Raw genomic sequence first — 15,242 nt, forward strand, 5'->3', positions numbered from 1 at the left:
GCTGAAAAGAAAATTATCACTTAGTCTCAAAGGACCTATGAAAGTGGTATATAAGAGAGTCCAAATATTTACAGGGGAAAACAAAATGGTCTTGGTAGGACTGACAGATGTCACACAGGACCGAATTCTGATTCTGGAGAGGTCAATGGGAATTTTTTATCGAGTGCAGTGACCTGAGAATCCCACCTGCCTTATAGTCGCTTTTGGCTTTGTACCTGTGCAGGCACTCTGATCATGACTTAACCACATTTGTATGGTGAAAGGAAAAATCTCCTAATAGTATCCTCAAAAACCACAGGCTTTTCCACTTCGTACAGAGTAAAAACTCCAGCTATTACATTAATAAAAGATTCACATATCCCATTAGCAGAGCTGTGACTAAATAGTTAGAAATTAAAGAACATCTTGAACCTGTCTGCTTCTGCCTCAGAGAGGGCAACAGTCCACACATGGATGACTCACTGTCTTTCAGCAGCAGTTTGGTGATTGCTTGAGAAGCAAAACTGAAGAAGAGAACTATGATCTGTTAAAATCTGTTCACAAACACAATGAATCAAGCAAGCTTTCTGCTATTAATTTAAGGTGAATTAGATCAAGTCTTTAAAACTGAGCAAAGAAAGATTTTTAAAAGCATTGAAGCGAAGGATCAGAAGCTTTGCCTCTAAATCGGACTAGATCTGAAGTCTACAGAAGCTAAGAAGAGTCTTTCTGTTGCTTTTCAGGGACCTTAAACAGTATGAAGCCCATGCTTCCTTATTCTGACCTGGTTTTGGCCATTTGCTTTACAGCATGACTAATTTTAAAAGTGTTTTTACATTTCTTCTATAATAAGTACGTCTATTTATGATATACTAAAACAACATTGTATATATTGCTTAAACAATGGACAAAGTAGAAACGAAATACATTACTCAGTTTCAGTGGAAATGCTATAATTCCTCCACATACTGGAGTAGGCTTAGGACTCCATCCCAGCTTGTGAAACACCACTGCTTTCCATTTACCGAGCAGAAAAGAATGCCACAATGTCTACCTTGAAGCAAATGGTTTGGGCTCTCTGTCTGGTATTATGATGATGTTTATAAGAAAACCAAACACGCTCATTCTGTCCTGTGATCAGTAATGGAAACAACGGATTCTCATAATGAACTCACCGGCTTGCTAAGCCAAAATGGTCTAGCTTGTCTGAATTTTGTTCAGTTAGGTAAGTGCTGAGTACTGGAAAAGTTTGAAATAGTTTCTATTTCATAGGAGTTATGACTAGAGGTGGAAATACACGAAAGAAATGGTTTAACAACATGGATTTTTTTTAATGTGGCGCCCACAGACATTTTCTCAGATGGAACTGTCTGCTAACTGATTTAATCCATTCTGCATGTTGCAGGAGGATGTAAGGGCCCATTTGGGCCTACCCAATATGACATTTTTAGATTTAACACTTCTGCCAAAACAGCTGGCATTTGCACCGCTCTGCCACTGCTCCAGTCCCAGCCATATTCCTCTAAACTTAGATGCACAGCAAGAAAGAGGAAGCAGCATACAATAATACTGTTTAGTCATGATGCTATATTCTTATGTCAGAGGTACTGCCGAAAGGAGACGCATACTCTTTCACTGGTAAGGTACAGAAAGAGAGGGATTCTCAAGCGTCATTATGTCACGTAGCCAAACTGCTCCTGCTCTGAGACGTACCCCATGTGTCTTTCAGATTATGAAACAAAAAAAATGGGTATACACTAGTACGATCAAGCACTTGCATTTTAAACAAATCATTGCTTGTTCCTTCCATTATTCCAGATAAGGCTCTAAATGCTGAAACTTTCTTGCAGCTTTTGGAAATTTCAGAAATATTAGGATTAAAAAATGTCCTTATGGCAAATTTGCTACTAAGTAAAACTCAAAAAATCTTCATTTCTTTTTGCAGATTACTGGATTTTTCCTGACCTTTTAAAACTTGATTTATGCTAAGAACCAAATTGTCTTATCTTCACAAAATTGTTGTTTATCTCAAAGGTAATGTCATCTAAAATAACTGAATCTGTCACAATATTCTGTTTGCACAGATAAGTTTCACAAAATCCTCTATTCAGTCAAGCATGTTGACATTCTTGAATGATGACGTTCACAAAACTTCTAAAGGTCACTATGCCACGTAAGCATTGCTTTGAAATAGGGACCAGTGACATCCCACCAGTGATAGTGATACACAACAGCCTCACTGGCTCCAGCTGGTGTTCAGCATGAAAAATAATGGAAGAAAAGTCCTCTCATGTCAGAACTGGTGGTGGGGAGACAAAGGAGGAGGGTTTTTTTGTTTGGTTGGTTCTTTCTACTGAGCTACTTCAAACTGAGACATTCTAGGGGCAGGACAAAGCAGAATGCTGTATATATGTATGATATTGCTTCTTTTTTTAGGTTGCTCAGAGAACTGTTATTCCTGTTTCTGAATTTATAAACATCATTTTGAGGAAAAAATCTCATGGATGCAATATATGGTCGAACTCTTTTTGTTGCTAGCTATTCCTGGGCAGTATCATAGCTTTTTTTGTTGTTAATAAGGGAGAAAGATATTCCTGACACCTATCCTGTACTGAGGTGTTTTTCTGGGATTTTCTCTCTGAAGTCCTCTCTGAATATATAGAACCTGTAACTCAGATGATAATACTTATACTTCTGCCTTTTTATTAGAGGTAGATCTGTTTTGATACAATTTGTAGAATGTACATCACTCATGCCTGACTAATGGTAAAAGTTTGACCAGAATTTAGGTGAATCTCCCTTGATTTTACTGGGCTTTGGATGAGACCTAAAGAGCATAACTCAATCATTCCAGCAGGAGCTGAAGGTCTTCAGTATCTGAAAGGATCAAACATTTTAATAAGTGCAACCTTTGCATTGGAACAGGCCACACAGAAAATAAGAATCTTAATTCAGTGCATTCAACGCCTTTAAGAGAGAAAATTGCATAATTTTTCAGTCACTCTTCCAAACACTGGTAAAAGGCCTATGAGATTTTTCTATCCCCTCTGCTCTCACATTACAATATACTTTTGGCACATCACCTTTTGTGCCATTTGGTGTCACTCTAAAAATAAGCAACAGGCTGAAATCAGTTTCTCTGTGGCTATTCAATTGCAGTGCTGGCATAAATTCTCACTACTCTGCAGTAATCTGATTTTAATGTGCTCCTTGTCTTTACAGTGAATGAGGCCAAATGGCACACAGACTTGTGTCTAAATCCTAAACTAAACAGAATCTGACATAAATTCAAAGCTCTGATGTGATTACTAATGATTTTATGGATTTGTTTATTAGTTTCTTTAAAACACACATCCTGCCACTCCTTGGGCAGTCAATGAAGACTTCTACAGAGTCCTAGTGTCAAGGCAATCTTAGTTTTATCCCATAAGAACCTGGCCTAACATATTCCTAAGAAGGAGCAATAGCTCCATGCTCAATGTTATTAGGAACAACTAAGCAGAAAAATTTACCAAAATGCAGAACAGCATTTTGTCAGATATTTAAAAAAAAAAAAAAAAAAAAAAAGACCCCCCCCAAGGTATATGTCAAAAACATGTACTTTTGCATTTCTACTTTTAGCGAGGACTACAGAGAGATCATAGTGTTGGAGAGTTTTTGCAGCATTTCTTGCAGTAGATCTGTTCTAGCAAAAAGAAAGAAAAACTGGAAAAGTCACCGTGCACAAGAAGGTTTCCCAGACCAGTCTGACAAATTCTAAGTATTGTGAAAGGTACATTCAGATTCTTAGCTACTAAGTGAAAGTGAACCATTTAAAACTGATAATTGCTACAACTTATTCTACCTAGACCCTCATGTAAAATACCGTGGAGTCTGAACTGTAATTTACTATCCTTAAGCTGGATACTTAAAGCTTCTTGCAAGATAAAACCCAAAGACTGGGAAGGGGAGAGTATGATTTTGTTTTTCTTTGCCTAACTTTGCAATTTTTATCAGGTAATTAAAATTAAAATGTGTTAATTATTTAAGTTAAATTAATTTATTAAATTATTTAATTAAAAGGAGACATGCTCTTTTTCACTTTGGCTGAATGAGAGGACTAAGAATTTTATGTAATGCTGTTTCTATGGTTTGCCTTGGAAGAAATCAGTTTGATTCAATACTTCTCTCCTGAGACAGAAACAGATGGGGAATGTTATAATGCAGTATAGTGAATATGGTAATATCATTCACATTTTCAGTTACATTGGACAAAGTTATCGCCAATATAACTCCACGGCTGTAGTGAATTTACATCAGAGGTGAGTAAAGCAGCAGTTGGTCAAACCCTACACTAACAACTCCCCACACAATTTTATTGAATTCCATGTAATTGCAGAAGTTGGAAGTAAGTGAAGGATTTGGTTCTTGCATTTTATATTCCAAAGATGGATTAAAGAACTCTGGCATACTATACAAAGAAAAGAATCGTATCTGTGACTGCCAACAAATTAAACATATTTGTAATTAAGAAGGCCAAGAAAAAAAAAAAGAGATTCTGAATGCATAGCGCATCATTACCCTAGTTTCATCTTTAAAACAATTTGTATTCATTCACTCCTTATTCCAGTTTGTATTAATTCACCCCACATCCATCTTGGACACGTTGTTGGATACAGACGGCAGTATTTGGAATTCTTCTTAATCTGCCTCATAGTGGAAATTAAATAGCTATTTATAAAATGACTGGGTACAACATTCATACTGGCAGCCTTCTCAAGCTCCCAAAGTGAATGTTGTGAAGTTTTTCTCAGGGTACACTTGCTTAATTTTGGGGCCACCTTCTAAGTTTCAATTTCCGTCCCTATTTTTCAAGCATTACAACCTAAGCATTTTTCCAACTAATGCCCGTGTCAGGTGAAGAGACACACTTTTGGCATGGTGAAGCCTTTGCCTACAAGCACAGAGCTGATTTTTATTAATATCAGAGGTCAGAAGCATTGGCACTGAAGTGGCTGCCTGAAGCCGGGCATGCATCAGCTCTCCCAGCTCTGTACAGCAATAACGTCTGCCGGCACAGACTGAGAATAAACAGTCCTGGGGAGCAGGGAGAGGCTATAACCTCTTAAACAGATACAGCCACATTTATCAGAGTTTATCTGTTAGAGGCCTTAAAAGGTATGAATGGCAGAGCTTGAGCCAGAGAAATGTGATAAACGAAGAGGTTTGTATCTATTTTTTTCTTCTGCACGGAAACAAGTTTACAACGTGCTTTCTCTCTTTAGCTGCTCTAACAGGAAAGGAATTAGTTGCATTTGAACTCCTCTTTTCTTCTTCTTTTGTATATTCATTTATGTTATTCTGTTCATGCTAAAAAGAGGGATCTAAAAAGAGGACCACCCTGCCGACATCTAAGCCACCAACAGGCTTAGAACATCGTACAAGGAATCTTACAAATATTGGAGCAAATTTCAGTTGCTCTTCTCAAAGACTGGCAGTTCCCACCACCAGCCTATTGTTTGCTTTCACGAGAACGTTCTCCTCCTCAGCGCCTGGCACGGAGCGGCCTCCACCCGCTAGCGAGACAAGCAAACACCATACAGCAGATCTAAAGCCACACACAAAAAATACACAACTTGTTAAAAGAGCCTCTCACGAACATAGAAGTGTTTCTGTGTTCACTGCTTATAGCTAAAGGAAAACATGAGGGGCGCAGTTCTTTCTCCCTTTGATGCTCAGAGTGGCTATTACACTGAACATCAAAGGAACAATGAGTGATGCTTCCCATATTTTCCGTTAGCTGTATTCAAGTGAGCAATTGTTTCTGTCGTGCCTGTTTGAAAAGGAGCTGCAATTTTACTCTGGCATCTTTTCCAAAAAGGAAACAGCAAGAAAGCAAAGGAGGAGACAGAGAAGCAGCAGCACGAAGAGAAGGAGCAGGGGAAAAGAACAGACGTTTGCAATACATGGCTGCTAATGCACTGACTGGTCACTGGGTGTGATTTTCAGTGGGAAAAAATTATGTCCAGAAATTTTCCAAGAATTGCTAATATTGAATTGCTGTGGGAAGCAGCTTCCAGCCACAGATCTTGCTTTTACAGCTACTACTGCAAACATGCACAGAGTCTTCCTGTGATTCTAGTGTCCATCACACTGCTGGAGCTGGGAGTAAAGCTGAGCCTAAAGCTAGCGTAGTTGCTAGCTAGCTAGCAACAGAAGTTTTGCACCCATGGAAGAAAATCTTTTACTGGCCTGGCAGGAGGGCAGAGGTTTCTGTGCCACCCTCCAGTGTGAGATACAAATTGAATGAAAGCAAAAAAGCAGCAGGAAGGAGGGATGCTTTCAGGACTGGTATCTCTTGCAAGAGGCTACGGATACCTTTGTGTTTCTCTGGCTTATGTTGAGGGCCATTCTGGTCCAAAGTCAGTTACAGTCTTAAATCTACAATTTTTATCCCTCGTTTCTCGAGAATTATTGGGGTGTCCCTGTAGCTATAAGTGAAGGCTTAGATTTTGCAAATAACAAAACATGTTCAGCCTTAAAGTAAACAGCTTTCCATTATTATGAGGTTCATTATTACGACATTATGACATTCCTGTGCACGCTTTTTCTTCCCTGGCAGACATCTCTTCACGGTGAATCAAAGAGAGAGGAAAATGTGCAGATATTATTAAAGGGGGTACCATTTTCCTTCTCATTCTGATAGTTCATGTTTAAACGACGGGTTTGACGTAAATGAGGGAAAATGGAAGTAGCGTCTTAACTAATCTGAAAGGAATCTCCTCTGCTGTACTTTCATTAAACAAAGCCAGAAGTCCCAGAGTTGAAGTTTACCCAAACTAAAGCCAACAAATGATTGTTGTTGGAGGGGGTTATATCATGCTTTCCATTGTCATTTTGACATGAAACAGGCAGAGATTTCAACTTTGACTCTGCGAACTCAGAGACAACAGGACTGGTTTTGAAGTAAAGAAAAATAAATAAAATCAGTGGGCTAGATTTTCTCAACAAAATGTAAGGAACCTTTCCTATGAAACACAAGATGAGAAAAAAGAGTGATTTTTTGAAAATATAAATGCAAAATACAATTTACTATGCTTCTGTGTGAAAGATGCATTGCCTTACAGTCAAAAAGGAATTCATTCTTCCTTGCATCCTTCCAGCATTTAAGACAGCTTTAGGAAACATCTATATCACCATTAAAATTACTGAAAATTACTAAAATTACTCCTGCAATGCATTACAAATACTCTAACTTGTTACCTTGCTGCAAAGATTATCAGTCCATCAGCCAAAACTAGGAATAAAGTAAGGGTTAATCTTTGAAGCTGTTATACAGCGTCAGAGCAATGTGAATAGTAGTAATGACCTGGTCCTTGCACATAACAATGAGAATCTACACATAAACATATGAAATTTATTTCCCTAAATCACAAAGTGTCTGATTCTGTACTGCATAGGGAAAAATTAGAAAATTCTGTGGGAATTCCTCAGAGATCTTCCAGGGAGACAGCATTTCTTGTCAAGGAAACTGTGGAGAGAACAAAAAGCAAGGTTTTGCAAACCCTGTGCATCAAAAAAATTAATGGAAGAAAGTAACTCCGTATTGCTGTTCTGCAGCAGTAACTAAGCCGAAGAACTGGCTCCCATACCTATTAGCAGCATGGTCACCGAAAGACAATTGCAGAGTCACCTTGTGGCACCTTTATAAGAGAGGTAATGTCAGAGTGAGCAGCATGGCCCTAAACAACCTTCCCTCCAGCAGGAATCCCACGTGGGGATCCTGGGCTGTGCATGGGGCAGCACAGTGACGGTCACAGGCTGCAGCACACTTCCAGACCCACCAACACTCCCCTCTGCAGTGTCCAAAAGAACCAGCGGAAGGGTTGCTCTCCTAGAGAACAGAAACAAAACAACGCTTGCACCTTCTTGCACCACTCCTCAAGAAGGAATTACATCCATGCTCAGTTCTCTGTGTACAGGACATATTATTAGGAATGTGTTGAACAAGGCATAGGCTGGCAAAATACTGCTATGACTACTTCAAGGTCAAATGATAACACTAAAATGCTTGCATTTTTCTTCCACTTGTGGTTTAAGATTATCCACAGGTCTGCCAAAAATGAAAATCAGAAAATCTCAAGACGTACAGGTAGACACACAGGAGCTACACAGAAATCCTTTCTCTGGGAGTAGGTCCTAGATTGAACCCTTAACCACCTTAAAGTAGAGCAACCTATAACTTAGCAAGTGACCACAAGGAGAAGAATGAGTTAACAGCTTCATGTTGAATCAGAAAACATTTTATTCTACCCTTTTCACGTTCCAATTTTATTTTCTAGGTATTGCCAATGATAAACTGGATTTTGTTTCATCACATAGAATTTCAACAGTTACGTTGGAAGCTAATCCAGTTATTGAAGCCCACCAAAAAATGTAGGTAACAGCATGCCTTTGCTATTGTCAGCAGCTGTCATTTTCTTAGCTGTGATTTTTGCCTTGTTTCATAAAGAAGCATGACTAAAACATAATAATCTGGAATATTAATGGACACAGCCATTGCATTAATTTCCATTTCTGTGGGTTCTGAAGAACCATTACTTCAAACTGACAAATGAAAACATGCAACTGTTACAACAGTTGTGGTTTGTGCTCTTCTCCAGACTGCTAACCTACCATAAAAGCATTGAGAGTAATACAATTTTCATGTCGCCTGCTAGCCAGAGAAAGTATGCTTTGTTATTGCTTCCCCCTATTGGTCGACTGAACCTTTCAACTCTGAAGATTGCTACTAATCCAAAAAGCTAACTATCAGTCTGCATTAATTCCTTTACTGATTTATAGCATATTTTCCAGATTATGAAGCCAAGTATGTCCAATCTTCTGAACATTTCTGATTAAAACAAGGTTTGAACAACATTACCACATAATCAGGATAATGACTGATAGATCCATAGCAGTCTGGTTTATCAGTCAATCTGTGAAACAAAAAGGTGGTAGTAATTAATTCCTTTCTTTCTCTTGAATAGCATTAATTAAAACTAACACCCAGCTGTTGTATAAAGCTGGCATCAACTAACATTTTGCAAGTGTCATTTGCCTATTTCAAATCTTAAAACTTTCGCAGCAACTGAAAAGAGGAAATAGGACCTGCAATAGCTTCAACTGAAGCATCAACAATAATATTAGTGCCAGTGGAAACGTCTTTCTACCTTTGCCTCTTCTCCCTGTGATAAAGCAATGGATGTTTCCCACTCCGCCTCCACTTTCAAAAACTCAGTCTGCAAAGCCTTAGTGTCAAATCAAAAACAAATATAGAAAATAATGAAAAGGATATTTAATGGTCTCATTTTCTTAAGGCCAACTTCTTCCAGGGATGTGTGGTCTAGAACGTGTTTATGAAAACTGTCATACTTCCGAGGACATATATATAACTGTTTAAAGGGAATAGATTCCCCAGGCTTTCATTTAGTCTGATTTTTCCAAATCAGAAAGGGATGTATCACTTCTCCTAAATATAACCTTGCTTGCAATGTACTTGGTATACACCATTTAGGGTATTTTGAGATGCAAGGCACAAGAACAGAAGGCCCCTGATCTATCACACCATTATGTAGTCCAAGCTACACGTGACAACGTAACAATCTTTTGGCACAGAGCGAGGGTACCAGACATGCATCATCTGGATTTACCTTCAAGAATCTGGAGGAGGAGTTCTCTATGTTACCAAAAAGCCATGAGGAAAGGCAGTCATTAGCATCACCCCATTACTAGTTAATTTATCAAGAAAAATGTATATGTGCAGTGTTGCACATAAACGTAAGTGCTAAAAATTTCAGGTTGGAAATCCCACAAATACACTGCATGCCCATAGTACTATGCAGTACCCATCTACTCCAACACCCATCTAACCTTTTTCAAACAAAAAAAGAAGAAAACAAAATGGCTAAATTAAGCTATTTGTAGGTATTCCTAAGATAAGAGCCTTCTTTTCTGGGTATTTTAATCAGAAGTGGCTGTTCAGTATAAGGAATTCTTTGCACGTTGGCTCCTGAAACCTACATATGATGGCTGCACTTCCCTCTAAAACTGTAATTTGGGACTGAAACTAATATGAAAGGTCAATATGTCTTCTCAAAGATAGTTTAAGATTCAATCATTATCTCAGAAATGAGCTTCTTGACCAAACATCCAAGACAGTACTTATACTACAATGAAAGCAGTAAATTACTTCAGAGCAGAAACTTAGCTGGAATAATAATGAAGGGTTTTTGGCTCTGCTCTCAGCCTGCTTTTAGAGCAGTAGAGTTTTTATGATGAGCTCTGTGAAGTTCCTCCCAAGTCTATTGGTGTTCTTCTGAGAAGAATCAGGTGCAGGTGACTGAGATGTCCTTTTTCACTCAGGGCAGGCCCTGTCCCATTTCAGCATCTAGGTGAGTGGGGCTGTGAGTGTGCTGCCTAACAAGTATCTCCAGTCTGTCTAAAACCTGTGCTGTCTTCAGGAAGTACCTGTCTTTACTGACTCTACAAACCTCAGTTAAATGGGATAAAGGTAGGCCATTAGACTAGCAAATGCTTGCAGGAGATAGTGTTGTCTGGGGAGAAGACGGACTTCTGGGGAGAAGACGGACTTCTTTCCTAAAGAAGTACTCAAAGTTCTTAACGCTATTTGGTAGTTTAATATGCAGGATGTAAGACGTGTCTTCAAATGGCAAAACTGAATATACACTTCTGGAATCATCTATTATGTTTGAAGCAGAGCTCTCAGCCACTAGAGGGCGTTTTATCTTGAACCTGATCAAGGCTTGGCAGTACCTTATGCTGCGAAACTTGACACAAATCAAAAAACCTAAAATGACTCAAGCTTCATTGCTAGCTCTTATAGCAAGACAAAGAAACACATAGCCCAGAGGTACATGAGACTATTCTAAACTTAGTGTATACCGTTTCCTTAGTATCTTGCCAAGTCTTGTCTCCTGGCAGGCTTTTCCAAGGAAAATTTTATATTGACTTACATTTGATACAAACCATAAAAACATTTTTCTTGACAAGAGAGAGCATTTTAGCATGTCTGGAAATTCTCTTTTGACTCATGGAAAATTTAGCTTCCCAGTCCATCACTGCACTGTACATGAATTAGCAATGTTAAAAGTCAACTCCTTTGATTATGAGTTTCACTGTAAGAAAAGAATATTGAACTGTATGGAAAGGAACATTCCAAAGAGAGGACAGAATGTGATATATTAAGGGGTAACTTATGTTTTATCAGTCTCTCCGGGTAACTCCATCTCTGTAAGACATATGGAAATTAGCCCAGTAAGGAAATGTTGCTACAACATGAAACAGGAATGTGGCAGAGAAATGAGAATACTCCCTCACACTTCACATGCATATTGTTTTAGCACCCCAAATCCACCATTTCTTGAGTGAAATACGTTTTGCACTTCAGAAATGTTCTGGAATCCAACCAAAGTGAGGGGAAGAGACCTGGCACTCAGGGGGCCTTTGTTCACTGGGCCGGATGGAACTGAAGTTCTTTCTTATAGTCCCTTAGTTCTTATTGCATTGTATATGTATATATAATATTTATTTATTTATACATATATGCATATTATTTGCCGCTGTAAGCAGAGAAAGAACTCACAGCATCCATTTGCTCAAGTTTTGTAATTTTTCCTTCACTGAGAACTATGGAAGATACAATTTATACGGTGAGAAAGCAGAAACAGAAAAGTATTATAGTTTACAGTTAATTATATTTACTCTCTATGGAATATCTTCACATGCACTTTTTTTCTTTTAAGGTACTTTTCAGCATTTAACCTGTGTCTGTTCTTGATGAGGAACACTGGTATTCCAGATTCATTTGGGCTTTCTGCTGCTGCAGATTACGTTACCTGATTTGCTCATGAGCAGAGCGTTCTGAGCTCCGACTGCTCCACTGCCAAAAGCCTGCTGGTGGAATCACAGTAAACTTCCAGGCAGAAGTTTCTTTCCAGGTGTGCTTAAGCAGATAGATTTACCATGAAATGGCTACAGTAATCATTTTTTTGTATCATACAGACTAGGATAGGGTGTGGGTTTAAAAGTGTTTGGCTTTGCTCTACTGCAGTACAGTTCATTTGGCTGCCATTTATTAAGTTATTTGTAAAGTTATTCATTTCTTCAATATATGAATAAATACATTACAGCTCTTTTATAGCTACAAGAAAGAAAAATGTTGGATCTTAAGGAAGGTCTTGTTTAAAATGTCTGGCAAGCAGGAGCAGAGCACATCCAAAAAAGGTCAGATGTACTTGTGGAATGTCATCTGTTTAACTTAAATATTCATAACACACTTATCTTCACTGTAAGCTGAATACACTGTATGTTATTGTATACAAAGTTTTGTTTTTCTCTACGTTCCACGTTCTTTCTCTTTTTAGGTGCTCTCTGTTTCTCTCCGTAAACATATGCACACACACATTCACACAGACTCCCAGATACCATCAGCTGTTAACCAGTCTCATGAGGCAGTGAAACAGCCTGCAGATGCATGATTGAAACTATTTTAGCTGAGGGAATTAATTTACCCTCCTGCTTTATGTCAAAAGTAAAAATCCTGTACACTGACTTATTTTCATGTAGCAGTCTTAAAAACCATTTCATCAAAACTTATTAGAATTTTAAGGTTGTTTTCCACACACAAATTGTTAAAAAACAAAACAAAACAAACAAAAAAGGCATGCAGCCAGGGGAAAACATACTACAAGTACAAAGGAGTAGTCCGACTAAAAAGCTGAAAGCAAAAACTTACTGCTTGTGACAAATAACTTCCAGACTGTGCAGAGCTAGCGTTTAAAATGTTATTCCAAGATTTAAAGGAAATAGTTTAAACACTCTCCAGTGTCTGTAACATGAAAACAAGTAAAAACAAGAACGAATGCAGCTGAGGCAGAGCGCGCTGTACAGTCCATTTAACCACAGAAAAAGCAAAGCGAAGAGAAACCTTTGGGATGGTAATGCATACTCCTGCAACTTTCAGCTTCAACATTAACTATCTGATGCTGCTGAATTAGTGAAGGAAAAGTGTTCTGGTGAGATTTGTGAAGACATATTTCTTATAAGCTATTTAAATGATTGGTGAAAATAAAAATAAAATAAAAACATTAAATCATAAGAAGCTTGAATTACTCACCGTCTTGTTGTGCCAAAATAACTGAGGGTTGAAACACGGCAAGAATGAGCAAAGTTACTTTTTGCACAAAGCTCATCATGTCTAAATATTAGACATGAGACTCTCTGTGCAAAAATAAAAATGGGGGGGGAAGAAAAATCTATTCAAAATAGCAACATCGGTTGTTCCCTGCCCTTCCAGCACCGGGCCATGTACAGAACTCAGCCACAAGCATTCCCCAGCTTTGGCCTTAAATAGGAAAAAAATTGGCTTACTTTACTTTTCCACCCCCTTTACTGAAATATGAGAAGAAGACCCATCCCCTAACAGTAAATGAATGATTAATATTTCTCTTGGCTTTAGAGAAGAATAAAGTCAACTAAACAAGATAAACAGCACATCTGGAACTTTTGTGTGTATATGAAATGCACCCTGAGACTATACATGAACAGTTAGTGAACGCTGTGTGAGACTCACATGTATGTGAAAAAAGTAGCTCTATGGTAACCGCTCTGTGGTAAAGCATTTTGCATGTAAATGAGGAATCAATGGGTATGGCCCAAACAGGATTTATAATTCTTAGTACTTCCTAGGAAAAATGAAAGGTACCTGATGTGGCCATAGGAACCGAAGGAATCGCAGAATTTGAAGAGCAAACATGGATAATTCTGCTGATGAGCAATCAGAACTAATGAAAGCGAGGCCTGAAAATTGCAACACTTCTGTTCCAGTGCTCTTCTCACCATCTCTGTCTCACGCCACGGTTTCGTGTGACCTGGGGAAAAAGTAAACATGAAAGATTTTATGCAGACAAGATCCCAAATCCTTCACAAACTAAAACTTTTCAAACAATTCAACTGGATGCTGTCATTACAGTATTTCAAAGGAACGCAGAACAAGTACCACCTTCTTCTTCACTGTTTACTCCTCAGACAAAAAAAAATCTTGAGACTACTCTTCTATTTTAACTTAAGTTCTTTCTTTATTCATACAACACTTTACTGAGAATAAGAAGGATTAGAATACAAATTTATCTTCCAAATAAGATTGCTTAAGCAGGTTTTGTTAGGAAAATTTGTTGTGACTGCAGTTTTAATTACAAATCTGGGAGAACGAATAAAGAATTTCAAATCTCAATGTTCAAAATGAATACAGAAAGCTGTCACAGTGTGCCTCTCTGCTAAACCAATGATCAAATTACTTGCTACTTTCAGGCAATTTCTTGAAAGAGATTGTGAACTGTAGGAGTACTCATTTATTTGTTCTCAAGCATTGCTGAGATTATAGTAACACAGGAAATCATCTCTCCTATCGACCAGGCACTTATGATATGAACTGTCATCCCAAGAAAGGGACCTGTATCTCATTAAAAAAAAAAAAAATCAAAGCAGCTTGAGGTTATCTTTTAATCTGACAGGTGCTGGGCCTCATTTCAAAATCTATTTATTCAAAACACATTTGCACTTAAACTGGGAATCTTTCTTCTGGCAGGGTCATCTGAGGTGGATAGGTGGAAGCAAGTATGAAGATATCTTAATTAATTTGATGTCACTTTCAACATATTCTGAGGGACTCATCTGTGTCTTAAACACTTATAAGGTACATGTGGCTTGATGCATTTCAAAAGAATGGCATGCCACCTTTCTGCATGAATTAAAACTCCTCAATTCTCCAACCATTGTCTGTGTTGGAATGGCAGAATTATTTCATGGTGCTTTGGGTTTTCATAACCAGTATCGCATTACTTCATAAATTAGGTTATTTGGTTTATAAATTTCAGGTAGCTACAACAAAAAAAATGGACAACCATTTCATATTGAGCTATCCTAGCATGTAAGAAAAAATGTTTCAGATTTTTACACACATGCTTACAAGTTTGTTGGGTTCCCCCTTCCCCCCAAGTTATACTCATGACATAATTAGAACCATAGTACCTTTAATAATACCTAGACTGATTTGGTTGGCTTTCTTCAAGAAAAATGGACCAGTTTATAGGCTTGCCCAATGTCCAGACAGAATCTGTTTGCCTTCCTTTAGAAGTATGAGAACATGTCTATGACTAAACTGAATAGCTGTGTAGCTGCTTGCAATAACTCTCTGCTACTGCAGTCAAAAAGGTTTTATCTTG

The 15,242-nt window shown here is 38.1% G+C and overlaps 1 protein-coding gene across 1 annotated transcript in view; it reads right to left on the bottom strand.

Annotated features, from left to right (window-relative positions):
* COL3A1 (collagen type III alpha 1 chain) overlaps positions 1–13,575 on the bottom strand; it is a 55,188-nt gene extending 41,613 nt beyond the window's left edge. The window contains exon 1 of the mRNA XM_009666273.2: positions 13,136–13,575. Within this exon, the coding sequence (XP_009664568.2) occupies positions 13,136–13,214 (79 nt within the window). The 5' untranslated portion in view covers positions 13,215–13,575. The remainder of the gene's footprint in view (positions 1–13,135) is intronic.
* Between the last annotated feature and the right edge of the window lie 1,667 nt (positions 13,576–15,242).

This window comes from Struthio camelus, chromosome 6 (genome assembly GCF_040807025.1).
Source record: "Struthio camelus isolate bStrCam1 chromosome 6, bStrCam1.hap1, whole genome shotgun sequence".
In the NCBI taxonomy this organism is placed as follows: domain Eukaryota; kingdom Metazoa; phylum Chordata; class Aves; order Struthioniformes; family Struthionidae; genus Struthio; species Struthio camelus.